Raw genomic sequence first — 20,986 nt, forward strand, 5'->3', positions numbered from 1 at the left:
ACAGAGGCAATGAAGTTTGATCAGCAATCAAGAGACCCAAGTTTGGGGGCTGAGCCTGCCACCTGGGTCACTCATTTACTTTATTTATCAAACATTTGTTGAACACCTGCTATGTTCCAGACCTAGTGATAGTACTGGTGATACATCTGTGATCAAGATAAACACAGTTGTGTACATTTTTGTGAGGGAGACAGATAAGTTATCAGGCAGCTCCAAAGAAGTATGAGAATGAGCAGTGGCAGAAGTCTGAAGACAAGGAGAGCCTGTAAAGGGGCCTACCTCACCTAAACTTGGGTGTCTGGGGGCAGAAGAGGTCCAGAAAAAGCTGTTTGCAAGGAAATAACATCTAAATAGAGAGCTGCAGGACGGCAATTACTGCCTGGTGATCTCACAAAAATTTCTCTCTCTCTCTCTCTGAGCCTTGGTTTCTTATCTCTAAAATGGGAATAGAAATAATAGTCCCGACTAACCTGCTTTAGCAGGAGGTTGTAAGGAACTGGAAAATGAATTTTGTAATGAGTGGTTTGTTGAGCTGTAAAGTACTCTATCATTGTAAGAAATTGTTAATAATTGTTATCAGAAATTGTTATCTCCACTCTTAATTTTCTTCTTTCCACATGTACAGATTTCTCTCCCCTAAGTACAGTAGGAGCAGAGGATAAAACCACAGAGTGGGGTGGAAAGATCTATATTGCTGTTATTTTCTTTCCAGCTAGACTATTCAGGCCCTCAGGATTATTAGGGCACAGGGTTGGGGAGCCTGTAAGACACGGCCCTCTGAACCATGTGAACACATCAGAGGTGGTGGCCTTCACAAGGGCCTCACTTTATTAGAACTGAATAGTCTGAGTGAAGAGGGTTATCCATACTGCTCTGGGGACCTCACTAATATTTCAAGGACGTGATCTTATAAAAGGTTAAAATGCTAGATTTACCCAAGCAGGGACATATGTACCCTTGTTTGTGGATACCAAGGAGATTCACAAAGCTCCTATCCTGATTGTTCACCTGTTGCCAGGAAAAAGCAGTCGTCAAGTAATTCCAAATGTCAGCAATTCCTGGTTTATTGAGATTTAACTTTCAAGTGCCATGAGTGCATTTTGCCCGAGGACTACTCATTTTTTTGAATCATGATTTCAGCCAAATTTCATGGCATTTTCCATGCCCCTTCTGGCAGTCTGGAAACACAATAAATATTTACTAAATTTGAAGTTAGTATGAAAATAGAAACAGAGCTGTTTCTACTATTCAGGCAAGTCTCCTTTTCCCTTTTGTGTTCCAGTTCTCCTGTCTGCAAAATAAAGGTGGTAAGTGAGATTTTCTTTCCAAGTTCCTTCTACTGTCAACATTCCACATGTCTGCGATGTTTGCCTCTCTTTTTCCTGCCTACGTTTTCAAATCATAAGAAACCCAGGCCACTTCCATTTGTTTGACTTTTATTGAAAAATCCAGCTGCTCGAGAAGGCCAGATCTTGGAGCCTGGGCTATTTAAATCTCTGTCAGACCAAAGAATCTTTGTTTAAAATTATATTTTGTTAATCCATCATATGGATGTGGAGCTAGCTATTTTTAATACATGCTCTGCACAGCCCAGTTATTCATGGCTGAGAGTTTGCCACAGAACTTCAGAGCTGTATTTAACAACAAACAGCTCCAGAGAATGAAGACTTCTTTCACATGCCAATAAAATTTGGAAGTGAGGGAGTCCAGGGGCAAGTTCAACCTCTAAGTGGGACTGCAGTTTGGAAATGTAGGGAGTTCCTTTGCTCTGCATGATGCTGCAAGGGCAAGCTAAGGAAAGCCTACCTTAGTGCTTATTTAGGTGGTAGACTCCATTGACCTTTCTTAAGTAATCTGTCAAAACTCTAAAAATGTGGATTTTTCTCTTTTTTTTCTTTCTCTCTTTTCTTTTCTTTTCTTTTTCTTTTTTTTTTTTTTGAGAAAGGGTCTTGTTCTGTAGCCCAGGCTAGAGTGCAGTGGTGCAATCATAGCTCACTGTAACCTTGAACTCCTGGGCTCAAGCAATCCTCCTTCCTCAACCTCACAAGTGTCTAGGACTATAGGCACATGTCATCATGCCCAGCTAATTTTTTTTATTTATAGAGAAGGGTTCATGCTGTGCTGCCCAGGCTGATCTCAAACTCCTGGCCTCAAGCAGTCCTCCTGCCTCGGCCTCCCAAAGTGCTGGGATTACGGGCATAAGCTACTGAGCCTGGCCAGAAAGGCACATTTTTATTACAAAGCTCACACACACTTTAACATCTTCTAATAATCATTCTCTCTCTCTTTCGCCTCATCGTCCGCTCTATATTCTTTCCTTCTCTTAGATCATATAACATACATAGGAAAAAAAGGCATGAAAATGGAACATTTAATTAGACTCAAGCAGAAATATTTATATTTATAACAACACTTAAATGACACTGAGAAACCATGGATAGCTTACATTGAGATATGTAAATAGTAGCAAAAATCACCTAAATACTGATTTCCTGAACTTTGAGGGTTGGTATTCATTCATTCATTCATTCTTTTCTTCTTTCGTTTGAACATATTAAGGACATTAGATGGGCTAGGAACTATCTTAAAGCAGTGTTTACAAAGGTGAAAAGACACAACACGTGCCCTTGAGTAGCTCAGTCTACTAGGGCCCAGAGGTTTAAAAGTCTCCCAAGAGACCAATTCAGGGAATTATCATTCCTGACCTTTTTCCACTATTATTCTAATTCAACAAGGGATATTTATACAATCTTATCAGAGTTTTATAAAAGCCAATGAAGAGTATTTAGTTTATCATTTGGCTACATTCTGTAAACATACAGGCTCAGTGAGGGTTAAGGATTCATAGAATTCTGATCTGGTTGATGGAAACAGGCACAGACAACGAAGAATATCAGAGAGACCATTCACTTACTCGTTCAAACCCCAAGGCCCGGAACTAAGGTGCAATCAGAGTAGCTCCTGCTAACTATCTGTTGTCTCTCTATGAATGTGAGTATCACAAAAAAAGGTAGAAACAAGGGAGGAGTGATGCCTCATTCATGCTTTTGGAAATTAACAACAACAAAAAAATGTCTTGACTTTGTTGTCTAAAGTATTTCTCACCGTACTACATAGGTTGGAGGTAAACGAGAACCATTCTGATCCATGGGATAACTGTGCCTCAGCCAGCTGTCTCACACATACCTGCCTGGATCACAACAGAAGCGTTACGAGATGGGAGTGGATCAATTTGTGCTGGAGTGCCAACCACTTGTGTGGCTTATACTGCTATCCAGGTAATGGTAACACCCTCTCAGGATGAGAAGTCAGGGAAGCAGAGCAGAGCTACAAAAGCCAGAAGTAGCTTTCTCGTTAGTTCACTAGTATTTATCTAGGCATGTATCCTCCCCCTTTCATATTGAGTGGGTGCAAAAGAGGACACCAAAAGCAAGAAAAATTAACTGGTTATGCCAAAGTTCTTCACTCAATAAACATAGAGGACCTTGTGGAGGACCAAATCCTGCAGGAAATACAAAGGTGTGTAACATATAGTACTCGTCTCCAAGAATCTCATAGTCTGAAACTTCCATTAACAATAATAAAGCAAGGTCAAAATTAATCAGCATCATATGCACACTTCTGAAAGGGTACAGTGGAGGTTCCTGGGGGAGAATGTCCTAGAGATGCTTTAAGGCGAAGACAGATACAGAATTGGCTTTGGTATAAAGTTGAGAAAGAAAGAAAGAGGAGAAGAATTCCCAGGGGATGTCAGTGGCCAGATTTGTGTTTTGTAAAGATCACTGTGGCAACAATGTGGAGATTAGATTGTAGAAAGGGGAAGGAATTAAGTTCATAACAACAACAATAGTGCAAGCTGATAATAGCTAACTTCCATTAAGTACTTATTATGTCAGTCTTTCTACTAAGTGCTTGCCCTGCTTTATCTCATGTAATCCTTAAAACAACCTGTGAGACAGGAATTATTATTATTCCCGTTATACAGGGGAAGGCATGACATTCCTTCCCTGGATTTCCTTCCAGGACTAACAAAACCATTTGTATTCTTGGCCGTGAGAACCCAGGTAAGAAAATGAAAAGGCCTGATCTAAATGAGGGACAGTGGGATAGAGAAGAGACGGATTTTGGAGAATCTGGGAGGAAGATAACCTCTGTTTCTAAGAGCCAATGGGCCTCCTAAGTGTTTGAGTCACATACCTCATAACCACTAAAATTACCTCTGAGAGTCTATTGTGTCTGAAGGACTATGACTTAGATTGAACCTGCCTTGTCTTGTAAGCCTAACTCCATTGTAGGAACCATGTCCTTTGGCTTCTCACTGTCCACCCAGATTCTGGCATTCCCCCTGGCAAATACTGGGTACTCAAATTGTATTTGTTGAATGAGAGAATTTTCATCTCCTCATTGAACAGTCATTGGAACCTGGGGAAATTCATTCTGTTCCCCTCCCCCACACCCACCCTTTAGTTTCCCTATCCTTATATTAGAGTAGGTTAGACCTCATTAACTCATTATATGTTAAGTTGAATAAGCAGGTAAATTAATTACCTAGGGCAAAGATAGGGGCACTTTAGCGGTTAATGGGAGTATCTATACTGGGCGAGTTGTGCACCCTCTTTTTTGATACGTTTAATCCGATCATGCTTGGCAATCTATGATAAAAAAGGGCAGAAGATAGGTTTCATATTCCTCAAGGCAGTTTCCTTCACCATGCAAAGGTATTAGAGTTCTTGGGATAGAGAAGGAAACGCGCGCATAGAGGTGTATGTCCTCGCCCAGGACACCGCCCTTAAAATCAGACAGAGGAAGACTCCCTTCTCCTTGAATGCGCTTAGCAAGCTCTGCCCCGAAAGGGGGGTGGGCTCTGAAGAAAAAAATCTATCCACGCCTCGCACGTCTTCCCGAGTATACATTGGCAAGTGGCATAGGCGCGCAGACCTCTGTCATTTATTTATTTTTCCTTCCACTGGGTGCGCTGTCCCTTTAAATGGGGACGCTGGTGCTGGCTCCGTAACACGGGAGCCGGCAGCTTGTTGATTTCTGAGCTGGTGAATTTCACATTGTTTCCACTTCACTTTCCTCGCCCTGGGGGGAGGCTACGGTCGGCTTTACGACCGCTGTCTTCGCTGCCAGCGAGGGCCAGGGGAGAGCAGGGACGCGCAGCATCGGGACGGGCGTGGGGCCAGAGAAAAGGGTGTCGGGGCCACACACGCACCCTCGCTGCAGTCCAGCTCCTCCCGGAGCCAGGACGCCCGGAGCGCACGGAGCGGCGGAGTGCCCGCCAGCCCGCCCACGGGCCGGGGCCACAGCCCGGGAGCCGGCGAGGGGAGGAGGCCCAGGGGGGCGGGGTGGGGGGCGGGGGTGGGTGCCGCCGCTGCCGCGGAGCTGCTACTCGGCGCGTTTTGCATGAAGATGGCGGCTCCCACCGCCAGCAAGGCAGCCTCCCTGGGCTGTAACAACAAGCCTACGTTCCCGGAGCTGGATTTCAGGTCGGGAGCCCGGGTGGAGGAATTGAACAAACTCATCCAAGAATTTACGAAGCACGACCAGCGGGAATACGACGACCAGAGAGCGCTGGAGATCCACACAGCCAAGGATTTCATCTTTTCCATGCTGGGTAAGAAGGAGAGAAGGGGGAGGTGTGTGTGCGTGTGTGAGAGAGAGAGATGGGAAGCGGAGTAGAGAACCCATTCCCCCTTTTCGAGCTCTTTCCTTCTCGGTTTCCTTCCCAGAGCCGGGTGCTTGGGGTATAAGCGATCTCTGTTCCGCCTCTTCCCTTCTCTCTCCGCCGCAAGCCGGCTGGCTGCCTGCCTTCCCCTCCTTACTGTACTTTGCGCCGGGTCTCCCTTTTCCCCAGTTCGCTTGTTCTTTTGTTAATTTCTCAGCCGCCGGGGGCGGGCAGGCAGGTGAGTGAGGTGTTCGTGGTGCAAGGTTGCACTGTTGGGGGAAGCCCCCGGAAGCAGCGCTGTCCAGGTGAGACCCGGAGGCGCCTTCCAATTAAAGGACGCGGCTCCCGGAGACTCAGATCTGAGCTTTCCCAGCGCCGGGTCTTGGGTGCGGAGGGAGCTCGGGGCTCTGGCTCCGGGCCCGAGCGACAAGTTGCTACTCTCGTCTGGCGGCGCGGCGCTGTCATGCCAAGCCCCCGGTGGCCAAACTTGTTGGGTGTTCCGTTGTAACCCGCTGAAGTAGTCTGGGCGCCCGGAGTTCCTGCAACTTTGGTTTGCAAATTGGCTTCCCTTTGAAGCGATCGGAAGCATTTCCGGAGCTTCTCTGGGGTTCTTGCTGAGCACGGAATTCCTAATTCTCAGCTCGGAAATGACCGGGTACCCAGCTCGAGCTGCTAAGGAGCGTCTGCCCGCTCCTCGTCTATAGTCTTAGTGCTGGCCGAGAGAGGTGGCCAGAGTTCCCAAGCCAGAAGTCCGGGGTTGAAATATGCCGCCCACTCCCACATCCCAGCCTCTCACCTGAGTCCTGAAAGAGGAAAGTAATTTGAGCTGGGCCCGAGAGACAGAGCCCACCCCTCCCCAGGTGTCTTGCCGTCGGGATTTTTGCTACTGAGGTGTGGTATGAGTGTCCGCTGATGGGAGCATCGGATGTAGCTTATGGCTCCACCAGTGGAACCCTGGCTGTCATGCAGTACGTGGCCCGTCGTTAACATTCCGCAGAACTGGTCCTCGGGTGTAGCGCTGTTCAACGCGTGTCTGTGTGTGCGCTCTACAGATACATCCTCAGCCAATTTTCTAGGTATAGAAAAATTTGATTGGAAAAGGTCTTTTGGCCAGAGGAAGACACAGGTTTTGCCTTCCTCCCGCAGTCTACTTGTATTTCAGCTGGCTATCTGCCGCTGGTTCTGTCCTGGGATACCTTCTTCCCTCTAGGTTTTCTTCCTCCCACCCCCCACGACCAAGTAGGGAGTGATACAGATTGAACGTGTGTCCGCCGGTAGTATTAATGCTTTAGGAAGTTGGATGAAGCATGTTAAAAATCTTGGCTGGTTTTAACCTTTTGTTCCACACTCTCCAAGTGTATCCTAGATTGTGTATTGGGTTAAAAAACTCTTTGTTGAGATATTCGATCATTCAACTATTTAGATGAATTAAATGTTGTTTTTTAATATGTAACCTGGTGGGAAGTGAGCTTTCAGAGGGAAGCTTAAAATCTGCAAAGTTTACAAAGCTTCTAGATGTGAAAACCACCACCGTGATTATCAGAAAGGTGGGGCTACACACAGAAAGCTGAGGGCAGTTATTTATGTTGCTTAATCACAGCCTTTCTCTTTGGCATAAATAATGGAAGTGTGCCATTGTGTTATTACAGCCCCCACATCAGTGCTGTTGGTTCTTGCCCTACGTCATTCACCAGAGAAAGGTGCTGGGTGACAACCAGTCAGGATAGTCGTGGGTCATAAAATGGGAGAGTATGGGGAGCAGTAAGTTTAGGTGCCTGGCTCATTAGGAACTTTTATGCTAACCCCACAGCTGATACACTGAATTAGCAAAGCCTTTATCCAAGTATAAAAGGGCGAATTATTCTAGGGTGCTTAATTTACACATGTGTTTAATGGCATAGGTGGCCTTGTGTTGACAGGTAAACGATTTGCTTCTATTTCTTTTTATTTAGTTGACCTTGCAAGAGAAGGCTTTCTTGCCCCCTGGGAATTTGGTATTTCCACCTGCAGGAGAGAAAATTCAGCAGAGTGTCGTTTAAGCCTTTTGCCCCTCTGGACACTAGAAGGCAGATGGTGAAATGAGCTTGCCTGTATGTGGTGCTGCGTTCATTTGTGAGTTCCTCGCTTCCCTTTCATGAGGTGCTGGCTGCTCTAGACAAGTGAAGGTTTGGCGACGGCAAGGGTCCCAGTGTGGTTTTACTTTTTCTAAAGCAGATTTTTGCTTGGCTTAAAAAACAAAATCTTTTTTTGTAGACTTTGTTTCACTTGCCACAGCCTTGGTTCTTTAAGGAATATGGGAACGAGGTGTCTAAATGACCCCCAGCTTGTTAGGGTGTCACTTGTGTGGCACTAGGCCCTCATTTCTGGGAGTTGTAGGGAGTGAGTCCTCCTGGCTTTGTTCTGCATCTGAGCTGTACCTGCGGATTGTTGGCAGCTTAAAATCATTATCCTCTCACATGGAGTTAAGTGCCAAAGAATTGGGTACAAGCCTCTTTAATGGAGTTGAGGTAATGCTGGTGCCTCGAATTTCAGGCAGTTGGTTGGTGGAGGGTAGGGGGCATGCTGCTGTCCTTCTGTATAAGATTATTAGTCTGGACTGAAGCCCCTCCAGCTTCCCAGACCCTTTTCTTTTTGTCTAGTTTGTAGGCAATTTTACACAGAAGAGCAGAGGGGTGGCAGACAGTTGTCGTAATCAATGAACTGTCAGCACCAAGATACCTCACTGTCCTATCAAAGCAGGATTCTGCACAGACTGTGGGGTTGATCTGAGCCTGCTGGTGGTTATTGTGATCTGTACTGCTGTTCTTTGCACAGAAATTCTGATGTTTTGGAGACAGGTGTTAGCTGGAGTCATCTAGATTCACTCCTTATTTCTCTATACCTTGGTCTTTTAGGAGAATGATTGCTGTTATTATCTAGTTAATATTTGAGAGCCCAAATTATGTGAGAGGCTGGCAGTGCATAATAAACACCATTTATCAAAATTCAGGGAAATTGCCAGAGTTCATTAATGTTTTAATAATATTTGGTATTTGCATAATGTCTCCACCAGCTCTTTTGTTCTCTTCATTCCCTGGTGAGTTTAGATGAAGGCTGGTTGTGTCCCCATTGAACAGATGCAGAACAGGGGGTATGTAGATGCTGGAGGAGGAGACAAGCAGTCACCTAACCTACCAACCAAGCGGTCCGTACCATGGCATGATTATTACAGTAGTTAATCATTTACTAATCACCTTCTCAGGGCCAAAAATTTCACATAGCCTTTTGAGTAGGTATTGCTTTCCCATTACATAGGTGAGGATATTGAAATTTACTGGGGTTAAGAAACTTGATATGGCTAAAAAATGGTAGAGATGTTACTAAAACTCAGATCAGTCTTATTCTAAAACACGTTCCTCATCTCCTACTTGAGGCTATTAGGAATGGATGCATGAAATCCAGAGGAGGGGCTTCATTTTTAAAAAATTACTTCTTCTTTCAGGATTTTGTTTCTGATTCCAGCTGAATATTAGCATAATACAAGTAGCTCTGATTTCTGCAGCACTCTGAGTTCAATATTTTATTCCATAATGAGATCACCTATTAGAATTTTTGATTGAGAAAATCATGGTCATTATAATGACATGTTAAAATCTGTAGTGCCAGTCCCAGTCTGCCTTTTGTGTGGTGTTAGTTGTTTCATCTATTAAGCATGGATGACAATCGTGCATTATTTCGGAATTACGAATGAATGCAAAATTACTTAGCTAACTGAAAAGGAGTGTATACATGATTTTATTGTTTATTTAAAGAAATGTACTTTATTAGAAAATCTAGTGAACTTAAACTGAAATTATTTCTGCAGCTTGGCATCAGAAAGAACCATGGAGTGCAATTGAGGCAGTTTAGGAGGATATTGGCTCTGCCTGTAGGGGGCATGATTAATTCCAACATGCACTCTCATTTGTTCAGCTCATACTATGTGCTGACTGTGGTGCTAACTACTTTGCAGCAATCTATAGCTCATGTAGTCTTCCCACAGCGTTGTAAGGAGAAGTATCATCATGCCTATTTTGGAAGTGAAGTAGGTGGTGTTACCCTTTTTAAAATATGAAACACTGAGGCTCAAAGAAGTCATATACTTATGCCACGCTTGAGTTTGAACCCAAGTGTTTCTGACTAAAAAGTTCATGTTCCTTTCACTGTACTAGCCATCAGTTTCCATTACTTTTGGGTCAGATAAACCAAAGGCCTCACTTCCTGGAAAATACTACTGCTTAGTCTGTAGGAGGGATAATTTCTTTTCATCTGCCTATCTGTCTCTGTCTCTTCCTCTTTTTTTCCCTCTTTCTTTCAGGCATTCAACAAATACTTAAATGGATGTAATAGTGTTTGCCAAGCAACGTGCAGGGTTCTGAGGACAAAATGGTGAGCAAAAATTTTGAGAAATTTATAACGGTCTTTGGGGACCACTCCCCCTTTTCCTTTGCCGACCAACTCTAGGAAAATAGTTTGCTGGCTATTATCTGCTTCCAGGCCAATATATACCCACATGGCTGCTTCCAAGTTTTAAACTTGTAGTGTGGTATTTCTGAGTGTTTTTGGACATACCGTATTTTTAGGTACTTTAATTTTTTTTTCTTTTTTCTTTTTTCTTTTTAGAGACAGGGTTTTACTGTGTCATCCATGCTAGAGTGCAGTGGCCTGATCATAGCTCACTGCAACCTGGAACTCCTGGGCTCAAGTGATCCTCCTGCCTTAGCCTCCCAAGTAGATGGGACTACAGGCACACATTGCACCTGGTTAATTTTTTAAATTTTTTGTAGAGATGGGGTCTTGCTATGTTGTCCAGGCTGGTCTTGAACTCCTAGACTGAAGCAATCCTCTGCCTAGGCCTCCCAAAGTGCTGGGATCACAGGTGCCAGCCACCGTGCCTGGCCTTGGCACTTTCTGTATCTCCAGAGTAGGCCATTATGAAGTCCTGCCTTTGCAGTGTTTGCCACTTTTCTTTTAAAGAATTCACTGAGCAATATTTATTGTGAATTGTTGCTTTGTGGGCCTCCAAGTACTTGGTAAGTTCCTTAGAGTTGTAGCTACTCATGTGCAGTATCTGTATAGTGGACAAGATAATCACTGACGTTTGTTCCAGCTCTGAAAATGTTATGTATCTAGGGCAGGGGGATCCCTCTAAACATTTATTTTTGTGCTAGTTTGTATTGATTTCAGTTCTCCCTCCATGGTTCCGGGCAGTTGCTGTCCTTCATTCTTGACAGGAGAGCCCTAGAGCTGTTGACAATCCCACATCTTCCCAGCATTCCTCACTGTGCCACCCATTGGATAAGGCATTGCTCACAATTGGTGAGCCTCTTTTGTATTCACGGAAATGTTAAATTCCCTTTTGTCAAACACTGAAAACTGTCATTGAATGTTAGCCCTTTTGACTCTTATGGGAAGCTTTTCAACCATTCAGAGTCTCTGGGTCCGTTTCAGATCCATTGAATTGGAATCTCTAGAGATCCCCAAACTGGCTGCTCAGCACTTCCACATCCTGTCCCGTGGTAGGCCTGATTCCGTGCACTCTCTGTCCAGCACTGCTGCTCCCAAGCCAGTGAGCATGATTCTGGTTGACTTGAGACTAGAGCCAAGCTTCTGACCCTACTGAGCAGATCTGTCCAGTGGCTCCTAGAAGGTAATACTGGAGTCCTTCTACCGGGACGGGACAGAGGCCGGGAGGCATTGTGATTGAGATCAGGGTGTTTACTCTATCAGAGGTTGTAATAGGGCTTTACCTCATTGTAGCATTTAATCATCACACATAACACTTTGAGGCAAAGAACCCTAGGGTTGGAAAAACTGGGGAATCTGTCCAAGTTTACCAGCAAGTAAGTGGCATAGCTGAGACTTAACCAAGGTCACGATGATACAAAGCTCTTGCTTTTAACAATGACAACTTTCTGTGGTCAGGAGGGCCAGGAGACCCAGATTCTACCTCTGACTTCTCCAGTGATTTGCTATGTGACTTTGGATAAGTCACTTAGACTTTAAGCCTCAGTTACTGAATATGTAAGTTGGAGTTAATAATTATATGTACTTCATGTATTCAGGAGCGTTCAGTTCTAAATCTGAAAGCTTTTGTATTGTACAAAAGAAGGAAATTTCTGAGTTCTGGTACCAGCTCTGTTTTGTACTATGTGGTACGTGTGTTACCCTAAGTCTGCTAACCTATTTCGAGCCTCTTTTTGCTCATTTTCCAATGATGGAAAATGCAAAGCAAAGAGTAAAATCACTCACAAATTTTAATCATTATTAATATTTTGATGTGCATTTTTCTAGACATCTATGTTTATACACATGCTTATAACCATACATACTTACATGTACAGTTATATAACAGGGACCATATGGGATAGATATGTGTTTTTTTAGTAAATTTATTAATATGCTGTTACCTACCATAGTTTAAAAGAGGAGCTATAACTTGAAACCTGTGGAATGATGTTCTTTTAGCTTCTTTCATTCATTTCCTTTTATTTCAAAATAAACTATCATTCTGGAACTTAGAGCACATTCTGTGATTTAATATTTGGGGGTGATGAACACTCACATTGATGACTTCTGAGGGTTTTACCTGCCTTTTGGTGCCGCTCCCTACCTGTCTCTTTGCATGTTTTACACAGTCACATAACACATCCCATATTTCTCACTTTCTTCTTTTGTTTAGGCTCTTTTCTCTATCAGGATTTCCTAACCTGTGTCCATGGAAACAATTAACATGGAATCTGTGAATTTGAATGGGAAAATTATGACATCTTTATTTTTATGAACCCTAACTGAAATATAGCATTTCCTTCCATTATAAATGTAGGTAGAAAACCATAGTAGTATTAGTAGTATCTATGTTTTTGTTGCCAATAGAAATCATAGGTATTTTCATTTCACATTGTGGTTATTGCCCATATGTCAAAAAATTGTAGCTATTAAACTTGCTGCTAGATTTTATTTAATGTATTATTAATAATAGCCATGTGTGGTACTCTATCACAAATTTACTTTTAAAATGCATTTTGTATTTTAACACTGATTTCTTTGAAATCCTGTGTGATGTTATCATACTCATTTAAACATGCTATTTTTTGCAGGGGTCCATAGGCTTCTCCAGCCTGTCAAGAGGCTCCATGTCACAGAAGCAGTTAAGGGTTTCAGCTTCTACAGATGGCCTTCTGACATCTTATCTCTGCTTTATTTTCCTCTCTCAGCTCAAATTCCTCTTGACTCATGAAGACTTCTTGTATCTCTCCAAGGAGAAAAAAAAAAAATTACCTTTCCTCTGTGTTCTCCTAATATTTGGTCCTCTCTTATGGCCCTTAGCACATTCTTTCCCATGCTATAAAGAATCCTTGCCTTATTTATCTTTGCAGCACCCAGTGGGGTCATGGACCTAATAGGTGCTCACTAAGTGTGAAGTGACTTGAGTTACTCTTTAAAAAGAGCTTTTCCCTGTGAAGCTTCTTATTCCAGGCTCTATTTAAGAAATGAGCACTTTTCTGACATTCTCTCTTTATGATTTTTCTCTTCTATTAAGCTATGCTATATCATCTTTTCTGGAGTGAAAAATCTTGATCTTATCTTCTTTTGGGGCAGAAGGGCGTAGGGGAATTTTTTATACATTTCTATATGCCTTAAGACTTATCCCAGGACAATTTAAGAAATGTCCAGCATGATTGCTGTAGCTTGTTGACCGAGAGCAGCAAATGGCGACTCAGGACCCATGGGAATGTTTCCTTTCCTCTGGACCTTGACTTTTCCTTGCACAGGCATCTTAGGGTGCTCCTGGGCCTTGGGCATGCCCATACTCAGGGCTGTACAGAATGTAGAACAGGCACAAGGTGTCCTTTATCTTTCCCATTAAGGTGTTTGATATGCCTATCAGTCATCCTCCAAGTGTTCAGATGCTTACTCTGGGATCCAAATTGTAGCAATTCTTTGTTGTTATAAACTGCTATTATTCACCATCAATAATAATCATTTACCTTTGCACAGTGCTTTATAGATTACAGTACATATTCATATCTGGTATGGTATTATCCTTAGGTGAGGCTTTGAGAAAGGCTGTGTAGGAACTATTAACTTCCAGTTCCAGATGTGGATACTGAGACTCTGGGGGGTGATGTGACTTAGTTTGAAGTCACAGCTTACGTTGTAGCATGATACTCAACCTAGCTGTTGAGCATACCATGTGCAAAGAGCTTATTGACTTTTCTACCCTCAGATTCATGGATTTTGTAGTCTTAGACAAGGCAAGGGTGACAGGTTTCCTTCCCCTCTGGGCCTCTCTGCTTCCCTCCGGAGCTGAGGGTATACAGTGGGTGAGTCTGACTGAGAGTGGAATGGGTAGGTTAGGTACAAGCCTCATAGACATGCATTTTCCAGGTCTGATTTTTTTTTTTTTTTTTTGAGACAGAGTCTCACTCTGTTGCCCTGGCTAGAATGAGTGCCATGGCGTCAGCCTAGTTCACAGCAACCTCAAACTCCTGGGCTCAAGCAATCCTACTGCCTCAGCCTCCTGAGTAGCTGGGACTACACACATGTGCCACCATGCCTGGCTAATTTTTTTCTATATAGATTTTTAGTTGTCCAAATAATTTCTTTCTGTTTTTAGTAGAGACGAGGTCTTGCTCTTGCTCAGGCTGGTCTCGAACTCCTGACCTTGAGCGATCCACCTACCTCGGCCTCCCAGAGTGCTAGGATTACAGGCGTGAGCCACCACGCCCAGCCTCCAGGTCTTATTTTTAAGGTCTTGCCCACCTGGTTCTTAGGGCCCATGACCATGTTTACCATGGACCTGGGTAAGTACTTGCCAGCTGAGTGATCTCTTTAAGATCGTAATTGTGCCATTTTGTGAGGCCCTGTCTCCAGGAAACAGCTGTCTGTTTTTTATCCATTTAAGTGCCTTTTCATGATTTCCCTCTGCTCCAGATAAAGAGATAACTGGGGACAGTGCTGCCCTGAATAAAGCTGGCATAGGGAACTGTTGTTCAATTTGTTTCTTTATTTTTTTCCGCAACACAAGAAAACTTGATTACTGTTAATGTTTTTGAGTTGAGTCAAGTCAGCAGTGGGAGTTGATATAAGGCTGGTTTAGGTTTTTGTTTCTTCCAACTATTAATAGTATTTAAATGTCTGCCATGTGCACACCATGGTGTTAAGCGTTCATTCATTAATTCATAAATTCATTCAACATATGTTGGCATGCCTACCTCCTGGCAGTGTAATTACCGTGGTGCAATTACCATGTGAGTACACAGAGTGGTGAAAAAGAGAAACAAGATTGCTACCTCCATAGAGCTTGTCTTCTCTGGAGGATTTAACAAGGGTAAGCATACAAATAAACAGGGATGTGCACTATGAAAACACAAGAAGCACAGAGTATTGTGATGGTGTGTACCTAGGTAGGATGTAGTGAAGAATGGTTGAGAAGGCTTCCCTGAAGCAGACACATTTGAAATACTAATAGAAGGAGAAGAAGGAGCCAACCACCCGAAGATTGGATAAAAGCATATTCCAGGTAGACAGACCAGTAGGTGTAAAGGCCATGGGGGCAGGAGGGTAAACTCGAAAGGAGCTTTTAAGGCTGCTTAAATTATAGCAAGTCTGATTTGGCTTCTATAAGGAAGAATGGTTTATGTTCAGATTAGGCATATGATGAAATGGGCTGCCTGCCTTGGCATGTAGTGAGCTTCCTGTGTGTGGTTTTCCAGGTGGGACCACCCTTTGACTAGGCTCTTGCTAATAGCTTTCAGGGATGGGGGGTGGGGTGCGAGGAAGGGAGAGAAGTTGGATTATGGATCCTCAAAAGGCCCTTTGTGGCTATATGATTCTCTGATTTCACCTTTGATAGCAGTAAACTAGAAACAGTGAGTCCTACATTTGATGATTTATGGGTCAAACTGCAGCCTTCATAGGACGATGATAATAAGCCTTTATTTTTATTTAGTCCTCCGTAGTTTACAAAATACTTTAATATGCGTAATCATTTGATTTACTCCTCACCACAACCCTATGAAGTAGGTGTTATTATTGTATCCATTTTAACATTGGAAGAAACCATAATCAAGAGAAGTTAAGTAACTCACTCAAGGCCACTAAATGAAGTGGGATCAAACTCAAGTCCTTTGAAGCTCACCCCCGTTCTCTATAGTATACTAATTCTAAACAAACAAACACAAACCACCTTCTCACCTATCCCATCCCACCTTGTGCCAGGGAATGGAAAGAAGCTGATTTCTGGTCCAGAGAGAAGCACCAAGGATGAGGAGGAAGAACCAAGCCAACAGGCTGCAAGTGTGCATGTGCCTGTGCCTGCGATGGGTATTCAACTGCAAGCACTTTTCTTGGCTGCTTCAAGATCACCCTTTTAGCAGCTGCAGCTGTTCTTAATAGCAGCTGCTTGTGTGGATTGTGTTGTGATTAATAAAGGAAACTCAACAGTTTGTTCTTTCGTCTGTGCCCTTGGTGTGCACAGCCTGCTTTTCATACAATCAGAACTGGAAGAACACAATCCTACTGGCATACGGCGCCTGGGGGCTCATTACCCTGTTGTAAGAAGAGGTGGTCCATCTCGATCACAGCTGGTGAGCCTGCGGCCTTCCCGGGGACTGGATGATAAGGAAGCTGAGTGCTGTGGGTGGCGTGGTGAATGCAGACCAGTCCTCAGTGTCAGTCAGAGACCACAGGGAGTAGGGGGGACAGTGGTGAACAGAGATCACCTCCCGCCCCTCTTGTCTAATGGGGTCCACTGCGCTTCACCACCTGCCAGTTGTTGCTCTGCTGCAGTGGTTCTTGAACTTCAGTGTGTATCAGTCTCCTGCTTGTTAAGACACAGACGGCCAGCTCTCGCGTCCAGAGCCTCTGATTCTGTAGGTCTGGGATGGAGCATGAGAATTTGCATTTCTAATAAGTTTCCAGGTGATGCAGCTGCTGCTGGTTGAGGGACTACACTTCAAGAACCACTACTGAGGGGCCAGGGCTGATAGAACTTTGGATATTTTGAATTTTTATGAGAAACCTCCAGATTTTTAAATATTGAGAATGAAATCAATTTTTAAAAAAACGTCATGGGCACAAAGAGTGCAATGCGCACTACCCGAAGGATGGACATACTTGAAACTCGGACTTGGAGGGGGGGGGTTAAGGGCAACATACGTAACCTAAACATCTGTACCCCCATAATATGCTGAAATAAAAAAAATAAAATAAAAAAAGTCATGGGGTTTAAAACTGTGGTCAAATAGAACACTGGCTGTCAGTATATCATGTCTGAACTGCATACTTTCAGGGAAATTCTTATTCTGTCTGCTCTGGAAACTGAGGCCCAAAGAGGGGTAGTACTTTATTAACAAACATACAGCTAGTTTGGGGCAATTATAACTAAAACACAGATTTTCTGCCTGCCTGCTCTGCGCATGCTGTGTTCCAAATAAATTTTCTCTTAGAACAGAAAAACCTTGTAACTGTGTAAATAATGATAACCACACCAAAATAATGTTTACTGTGTTCCAGACATAGTTCTAAGTACTTTATGCTTTATATATATTAACTAGATCATTCCTAACGACAATACTATGAGAAATCCGGTACTGTTATTCTTATTTTACTGGTGGGAAATCTGAGGCACAGAGAAGTTAAGTAATTTGCCCAAAGTCAGAGCTACTAATAGAACTGGGATTTGAACCCAAGAAGTCTACCTTCAGGCAGAAAACAGCAAATGATGATAACCATTTTTTTTAACCTCATTTAAAAACATTTTAAAAACCCCTTTCCCATGCAGAGTGGAAATCATGACAGCAAACTCCTGCAACTTTAATGCTGCTAGAAAATTAGATGGCTTTGACTTCCTTCACCCTCATTTTACAGACGTGGACACTGAGGGTAGAAGGGAAGGGGGCCTGGTCATCCTGGACACTCATTTTACTTTTGGACAGAATGGAGGTTAAGTACACGTTGGGTAAGTAACTGCTTTCAGAGAAAGGTGTTTGCCCCTGAGACACTGGACTCCCATAGCATCCGCTCCCCAGGGAAGACTGCCTGGCTTTGAAGAGGAGGGAACGTCACTTTGAGAGGGCTGTGCTTTAAGGTAGGGAAAATTTTCCCTGCTACAAAGCTGCCTTGTAGTTCGAAGTTCTCTTAATTGCTATTAGAGGAAGGAGGCTAAATAAATACTCTCATGGGCAGAGTGTATTTTTGGTCTGTCGTGTTTGCTTTGGTCTTTTGATTGTACCTTCTCTCTCTTTCTCTGGTTTCTTTCCTCTGAAGTGTGTGTGTCCTTTTCTTAAGCTTGTGCTTTTTGCACTGCTTTGAGTAGCACGGTGAATATTTTGATCTCTGAACAGTTAGTATCTATAATAAGGAAGGCTGGTTGGCTGGACCCTGGACTCTGGGACCAGCTTGTGGCTGGGAGGAGTTGAAGCTCCAGGGCTGGTACAACTCTGGGACCTGAAGGAGAACCAGCGTAACCTTCACTTCCTGTTGCTGGTCTTAGAGCTCAAAGCCTTAGGAGGATTAGAGAGTTGTAAATAGGATTCAGAGAATTATGGAGGAGTTAAGCCAGTGAGGATCTTCCTGAGATTAGGTCGTTCAACCCCATCATTTTACTGATGGGGAAACTTAACCCCACCATAAACAGTGAGTGGCTCAAGGTCAAACAGTGATGGTGGTAATGATAATGCCAACATTAGGAAACTATTCTCTATTATTTGCCAGGCATTGTTCCAAGTGCTTTATAATTATTACCACATTTAATCCTCACAACAGTCCTATTAGGAGGCTACTGTTACCATCCCCACTTTACAGATACAGAACTAAAGCCGGGAAGTCCCTTGCTCAAGCTAGTGCTATAGGCTGGATTCAAACCTTAAGCAGTCCGGCTCCTTCCCTCCTTGCACCTTCTCAAAGCTGACCATGCCGGGTTCTGTGTGGTTGCTGGCATACAAACGTGAGGTGGTGCCAAACACTGAGGGAGAGAATGGAAGTGAGGGGATAGTGGGCGGGGTGGGAAAGAGAGTGGTTTTGCTGTCCTGGGAGTGAGTTGCTAGTACGGTTCTGGCTCCTGGTTCTGTCTTTTCTTTCTATCATTTGGCCTTCCTTGGCAGCCCTCAGGACAAACATTCTTTTGATGTTTGTGGTTTTTGTTTATAGAAAAATCCTTTGTATGAAATCTCATCCTATGCACAGCCTCCTCGTTTTGAAAGTAAGAAGGTGTGTCCCAGCTAATTGATTGATTTAAGAATGTGTAAAGGTCAACTGGGCCCTTGATGCTAAGTAAATTAGGGCAGTCTTATAAAAATGCAGGCTTCCCCCGCCCCCCAGTGGGTTTCATTCCAGATTTAGAACATTTAATTAGGACATAGTTAATGTAGTCTATCATTGTGGGGATAATGGGGAGCAAATCTTCAAATGTATTTTTAAGAGGTTTACTTTGAAATCAAAATTTATAAATTGAATTGGGTTTTATGTGAACTAAAGCATCTGCTTCTTTAGTGCTGTAAAGTCACTCTTACAGTAATTTAGAGTGACTAATTATTTATTAATGTAAATAACCCCCGTCCAGTTTCCCTGCTTTCTAAGGGCAGATGTTTGTGCGTTGATTTGTCTTAAGCACTGGAGCAATTGGCATTACGCTACAAAATCAGTCATTGGGATGAAATAGCTTCTTGAGATCCTGGTCCTCGTGATGTAGAGGATTGGAATTGAAATCCTCATTCCCAACCTATTTACTCATGGTTTTCTGGCAATAAAATTGTAGTAGGAACAGAAACATCCTAGAGTAGTGAATCCATCTGGGCAATGCAGAAACTCATGGGAGAACAATTTTTAATCTCTGGTTCTTGGGAAAGGAGATTAATGAGAAATGATCTACTGAATATCTCTGTGTCATCCAAGACCAACCAAGCGTACTCCCATCATCTCTGACATGTCAGCCCTTTCTCCCGGGTTTTATTGCTGCTCTTTCCATCTGCAGTTTCTCCTGCAATACTGATTCCTTCCCAAAGCATTCCTGTATTTATTCTTCACACAGTTCTTCAACAGAGACCTTGGAGAACCTTCTCGTGACACATCTTCTACTGGGCTGTAGTAATACAGTGGGGGAACAAACCTTCAGGTTGTTTATACAGTCTTAGGAGGAGACGGACAATGGGAAAAAAGGCTTTACAGATTATGATCAATACTGTGAAGGAAAAACAACCTGCCAAACGAAAAAACCAACCAGAACATGGAACTATGACTTGGCATTCCTTCTCTAGCTTGACACTGCTGACCAATCTCTCCTCTAAACTCTTCCCTCCCTTGGCTTCCGTGGCAACAGGTTCTTGGTTTTCTCCATTCTCTCTATCTCCATGTAAAGGATGGACTTGTATCCCTTTGTCCAAACTCAGCACTTTCTCTGATCTATCTTAAAGTGCCATTTCTGTCTCTGTGCTGCAGTTTCCCAAGCCTCGGTCTCAGCTCAGACCTCTTGACTGCCTCTTTGGCAACTGCACTTGGATGACCCAAAGGTGACATAAGTTGAATATTCAAAGTGACTTTGTGCTCTAAACCTGCTCCTTCTCAGTCAACCACACTACCATTCACCAAGGTGCTTGGAGACAGGAACTTGGCAGCCATTCTGGGCTACTCCCTACCCTAAATCTGAAAAGGAACCAAGTCTTATTAGTTCTGCTTTCTTCTTTGGACTCTGTTTTCTTCTCTCCATTCTACCATGCTAGGCCAGGCCACTACCATCTGTTTCATGGATTGCTGCAATTATCTCCTCACTGGGTTTTCTGCTTCCAGTCCTGCATCCTTTCAATCTGTTCTCCATGCCAAGTCATCTTTTAAGTATGCCTAAACCCTTCAGGGGCAGCCCACCATTCCGCATATAAAGTTCAAACTCCTTGGTCTATTTTACAAGGCCCTCGGAGACCCAGCTCCTGCCCATGTCACTAGCTTCATCTCCTGCAACCACTTTAGTTTTACCATGTATTTCTTGTACACCTGCTATGAGATAGGCACTGTCTGAAGTACTGACATTGTGCTGTATGTTGAGGTAAAAACACAGACATTCTAAACGTGACTAAAAGGCCTCAATACTCTCTGTCTCATATGGCCTCTTCAGCCTTGTCCTCAAATCTCAGAGGCTCTCACTCTGTCATTTCACTGGCCTTTTGGTTCGTTGAATATACCATAATCTCCCACCCCGCCCACCCCACCTGTCCACCAAGACCTTTGCTGGAATGCCCCATCTCACCACACCTACACACACCTCATTAACTCTTACTGATCCACGAGATCTCAGCTCAGTCC

The 20,986-nt window shown here is 43.5% G+C and overlaps 1 protein-coding gene across 1 annotated transcript in view; it reads left to right on the plus strand.

Moving 5' to 3' along the window:
• Window positions 1–5,107: 5,107 nt before the first annotated feature.
• The window catches only part of MB21D2 (Mab-21 domain containing 2), a 155,298-nt gene continuing 139,419 nt past the window's right edge, over window positions 5,108–20,986 (plus strand). The window contains exon 1 of the mRNA XM_012640294.1: window positions 5,108–5,617. Within this exon, the coding sequence (XP_012495748.1) occupies window positions 5,407–5,617 (211 nt within the window). The 5' untranslated portion in view covers window positions 5,108–5,406. The remainder of the gene's footprint in view (window positions 5,618–20,986) is intronic.

The sequence above is a fragment of the Propithecus coquereli genome, unplaced genomic scaffold (genome assembly GCF_000956105.1).
Source record: "Propithecus coquereli isolate 6110/MARCELLA unplaced genomic scaffold, Pcoq_1.0 Scaffold10, whole genome shotgun sequence".
NCBI classification, from domain to species: Eukaryota; Metazoa; Chordata; class Mammalia; order Primates; family Indriidae; genus Propithecus; species Propithecus coquereli.